Genomic DNA, 4,470 nt, shown 5'->3' on the forward strand with positions numbered 1-4,470 from the left:
GCTATTTGCTTGCTTATCGTTTTCGATTTTATCCATCCGATGGTTGCTTTGCTTGGTTAAATATAGTTTACTTTCTCTTGTTCTTAATATCTGACTGAACTCAAACCCTAATTCCGGTCAAGAGGACCAAGGTTTCACAATCTTTTACCTGCCAAATACTTCATCATATTTATGTTATGATACTAGCTAAGTAGCTATGTTGGCCCATTTATTCCCATGAATAACACGTGCTTTTAAGAGCATCCTCAGCAGGCTGAACGGCACAGTGTCGTAGATGGCAAGATTTGCCGGATGTTCCAGAAATTCTAGCGCTTACAATGGACTTGTTCACTGTACATACTGTTCTACTAGCTTGATAATGTTAGCTTCTTCTTTTGGTTTCCATGTACCTCTCACACGATTACCACCATTGACCATCTTTGTATACCAATGAAACAGAAACAAAATCGAAGTCTCATATGAATCATAATTTGTGGGCGACTTGTTGAATTAATCATATTTTATTGTGTAAACGTAGAAGAGCAGAACAACCTTTGCCTTCTGGTTCTAATTTGACGTTGACCGGATCCAGCTGATGAAGCAATTCCGCTTACAACAACTATAGACAAGCCCTTCTGGTTTTTTTTTTGTCAATTACGCTCTTAATATTATGACGTCGCAGCAAAAAAATAAACATCAGTTGATCAATAAAAAGAATTTATTTGAAAAAAAACTTAAAAATTAGAGTTTAAATCGTTAAAGGGAAAATTTTCAGGATGTTATTGAAAATAGTGATATCATGCTTATGTTTTTAAACAATAGTAGTGGCGTCCCTACACAAACAAACAAGATAGGCTAGGCAAAGAGACAACGTAGGACCTCAATCATACTCAAGTTGCAAGTCATCATTATCCACCACTCAGTTTTGCAACTGTTCTCCATGATCATGCGGTGCCGAAGATATTATCTATTTAGCATTATTGATATGAGAATTAAATACAGAGTTATTCAATTGATTCATATTATTACTCGAGAATTGGATGTGCACTTTGATGCCTTCAGCCCAAAGACTCCTGTAAGAGAATGATCAATCCAATGAACTAATAAACATAATGTAAGGAGGCAAAGGCTTTAAAAGCCATTTCTCAATGTTCATTTAAAAACTGAAATTCCTTTCACTATGCTTTTAAATCAAAATTAACAGTATACCTATTTTGTAAGGGTCCATAATCCCGATAAACAAGAAAAAGTAGACCTATAACTACTGTTTTCTATGTCAATGTAAGCCTAATGCAATCCCATATCACTAGGAAGAATGGCATATAACTGGTCGGATTACGGCTTTGAGATCATAAAAAAATCTTTGCTCGGAAAATCTGCTAGCTCTTCGCCGTGCTACTGTAGCTACCTTGAGTCTTTCAGGCTCGGGCATCTTTACGATTTTCAGGATTGCATCTGCATATTCTTCTATATTTTTGGCAAGAAATCCTGTTTGTTGTCCATCTTCTTCTAATACAATGTCCATTTTGGGGCCGGCAGAATTATGAGCTGAAGAGGGGAGCAAGCAGCATAAGAACGATATGAAAACAATTTATAAACAGAAAAGTAGCTCTAATAGGAAAATTAAAATTAAAAAAATCAGTTGCCGTGTGCACCCACCAATTGGTATGGCTCCTGCAGCCATGTACTCTACAACACTAATGCCAAAGTGCTCGTCTATCATCGAGTGGATTCCGGCAACAGCACCTGCCAAAAGTCTTACCAAGTCCCTGGATATCGTATGAGATAAAAGAAGCTAAGAGTTAGTAAGCTCTTAGCGAATCATAAAATCCCAATGCACAATCAGACCAGCAGTAGATATGCAAATGCAGAGAAAGTGGTTCTATGCTGATCATAAATTTTGGGATGATTTTCATTTAGAGGGAAAATCCAACCAAACATTTTTGAGTAACTGTCAAAAGGATGTGGCTAAATTGGCAATTCTACCTATACATCACATTTTTATGGAATTCCACATCGTCTTGAATATTCAATTGCACCGCTTTGTCTTTCAAATTCTGAAGTCTTTCCTCGTCTGATTTATTTCGACAACTACCTACAAACTGCAGCTTAGGTCTTGGAAATTCTGCATCTAGTTTTTTTATGGCAACAGAGAAGGCCTCAAGTTGAAGATTATGTGCCTGTTAAAAGAACCGAACAGTAAAGAGTAGCTAGAACTAATCAAGGTCCAAAATCGAGACACTAGAACTGTTTAACATTTAGCTTGAAGATTATACAAGTATGTGCACCTTCTCTGGACGGAACTGTGCAACAGATATGATTTTTGGTGTTTCCCCCGATCTTTCCAAAGGAAGTGCCTGTTTCAGATAAATGGCATAAAAAAGACAGAAACATAGAAAATGTACTTGGGACTGTGAAGAATAATGAGAAACAGAACCTGAAGTCCTGAAGTATCACAAGGAGGATAAACTCGTTTAATACGCTCAGGAATTCCCCAAAGCTTCTCGATGTGAGACTCAGTCCATGAAGAGTTAACCATTACAAGATGCGCACAAGAGCCAACCATTCCATACATCCTGCTAAAAATTGTATAATAGATAATTTTGCATTGGGATAGCCACACGCTGCCAAGGAAGGATACTATCAGGATCCAAATAACAAGATCAGAAGCCAGATATATCGCTAAGACCCAAGCAATCCATTACGCTGCTCTATTAACGTACATTATCATGCTTTATGCAAATCAAGGTTCCATCAAAGTCAAAATGTAATGGTAGTATTACTTGTCAACCATGAAAATTAATAAAAAAAAAACGGTATAGAACTTTAAAAGTTATCGATCTGGAACAATCACTAAAAGAAAATCCGATATAGTTCTAGACAAACAATTCAAATATGGTAGGCAAGTAGTAGTTTAAGAATGTATTCTTAATAAATACAGATTAATGTCCAAAAACCATAAATTCAACAAGTAGAACCAACCCCCTGATTCGTGCAAGCAAAATGTTAAAAGCTTTCCTACATGAAACCATTACCAAAACAAAATGGAAACTAATATGAAAGAAGAGAATAAGCATAAACTAGCAATGCAACCAAACAACTCCAGTCTATCTAAAACATACAAATTCCCATCACTAAATAAGACTAAAAAGATTATTAAGCTAAAGCAAACCTTCTAGCAATTACGGCATCATTATTGTACATAGAGCTTCGTTGACGAACTCGAGAAATCATGTCTAGGCTGATAGTAGGATAATGAGTATAACAAATAACTTTGCACCCAAATAAACGTGCAATTGGGTATGTAAAAGCGTATCCACTAGTGTCAAAATAATACAAAGGTGTAAACTTGTTTAAGGCTTCCCAAGATAAATAAACCGATCCCAAGCTTTGAGCAATCATTGTGAAGTGTGGATACGTTGTTTCTTCAATCCATTTTCTTTTATTCAAATGCACCACCTGAAAACAATAAGAAAACTTAAAATTAAACCTAAAGAAAATAACTTTTTTTTTTTAATGTAATTAAAAATGGAATTACTTTAGGGGGATTGAGGAGGTAAACGCCAAAGCGATCGGTGGCCCGTGACATTAAGGATTGAGAGGAGGCGTCGTGGTCGCCAGTGAATATAACAGAATCGAGATCTGGGTTTTGTTCTTGGATGGCTTTAACGGCGCACCAAAGGACTCTCTCTCCGCCGCCGCCATCATTGGTGTAAGGATGGAAGAATCCGACGGCTGCTTTCTTGTTTCTACGACGATTGAGAATTTGCGAAGCAAATAAAAGAACTACGGCGAGTGGGAGAGTGCTTACAGACCAAAAAAGAATCCAATTTATCATGATCTGAAATCTCTGTTCAATTAGAAATGGGGAGATGGTTTTTACTTTCAGAGTCGTCTAATCGAGAGGACGAAGAAAAGGAAAAACCTTGACCAAAAAAAATATATGAAAGCTGTCGTAACCGGATTTCGTCCGGACACGAAATATTATACTTGGCAGGAAATTGATGTAAATAAATAGTTTTGAAAATAATTTGGGAGTCGTCATCGGCCTTTTGGGTCAGGTAGGTCGAATACCTAAAAATTATTTTTTTTTTAAAAGAGTTTTAAGAAAACACCAATTAAAAAATGAACTGATCTGCGTTTATAACCAAAAATTCGTTCTTTTTAATAATAAAAAGGGATTCGTGGTCGATTACGTTTAGGGAAGGATTAGCACCCCTACAACGCCCAAAATTGGTACTTTTTAATTATAAATTGTCTCTATTATTAAAAATTAAAAAAATTCAAAATATATTTAATTTATAATCCTATTATTTCAAAATTATATAAAAACAATATTAAAAAATATCAGAAAAGGACTTCTAGGTGCTTTAAGACAGCTCTTTTCTTTAATATTTAAAAATAAATATCAAAAACATTTTATTTTAATATAGTAAGATATTTATTTATTCAAAAATATCAGAAAATGGTTTCTAGGTATCTTAAGACAGC

At 35.4% G+C, this 4,470-nt stretch overlaps 1 protein-coding gene across 1 annotated transcript; it reads right to left on the minus strand.

Annotated features, from left to right (window-relative positions):
• Positions 1 to 1,130: 1,130 nt before the first annotated feature.
• On the minus strand, positions 1,131 to 3,913 carry LOC120162302 (GDP-Man:Man(3)GlcNAc(2)-PP-Dol alpha-1,2-mannosyltransferase-like). The gene is made up of 7 exons (XM_039172467.1): positions 3,518 to 3,913; positions 3,152 to 3,438; positions 2,417 to 2,603; positions 2,268 to 2,336; positions 1,966 to 2,159; positions 1,639 to 1,748; positions 1,131 to 1,527 (listed from the first exon to the last, which is right to left on the minus strand). Exons 1-7 carry the CDS (start codon positions 3,815 to 3,817, stop codon positions 1,286 to 1,288), a joined length of 1,389 nt encoding a protein of 462 aa, XP_039028398.1. The 5' UTR covers positions 3,818 to 3,913; the 3' UTR covers positions 1,131 to 1,285.
• Positions 3,914 to 4,470: the final 557 nt, after the last annotated feature.

Source organism: Hibiscus syriacus, unplaced genomic scaffold (genome assembly GCF_006381635.1).
Source record: "Hibiscus syriacus cultivar Baekdansim isolate YM2019G1 unplaced genomic scaffold, ASM638163v2 tig00111402_pilon, whole genome shotgun sequence".
Lineage (NCBI taxonomy): Eukaryota > Viridiplantae > Streptophyta > Magnoliopsida > Malvales > Malvaceae > Hibiscus > Hibiscus syriacus.

Excerpts from the sequence above, each read along its gene's own strand:
- LOC120162302 (XM_039172467.1), bottom strand. The coding sequence starts at position 3,817 with ATGATAAATTGGATTCTTTTTTGGTCTGTAAGCACTCTCCCACTCGCC. Across the intron at positions 3,439-3,517 it reads ACCTCCTCAATCCCCCTAAA|GTGGTGCATTTGAATAAAAG; the intron begins GTAATTCCATTT and ends TATTGTTTTCAG. Across the intron at positions 2,160-2,267 it reads CACAGTTCCGTCCAGAGAAG|GCACATAATCTTCAACTTGA; the intron begins GTGCACATACTT and ends TTCTTTTAACAG.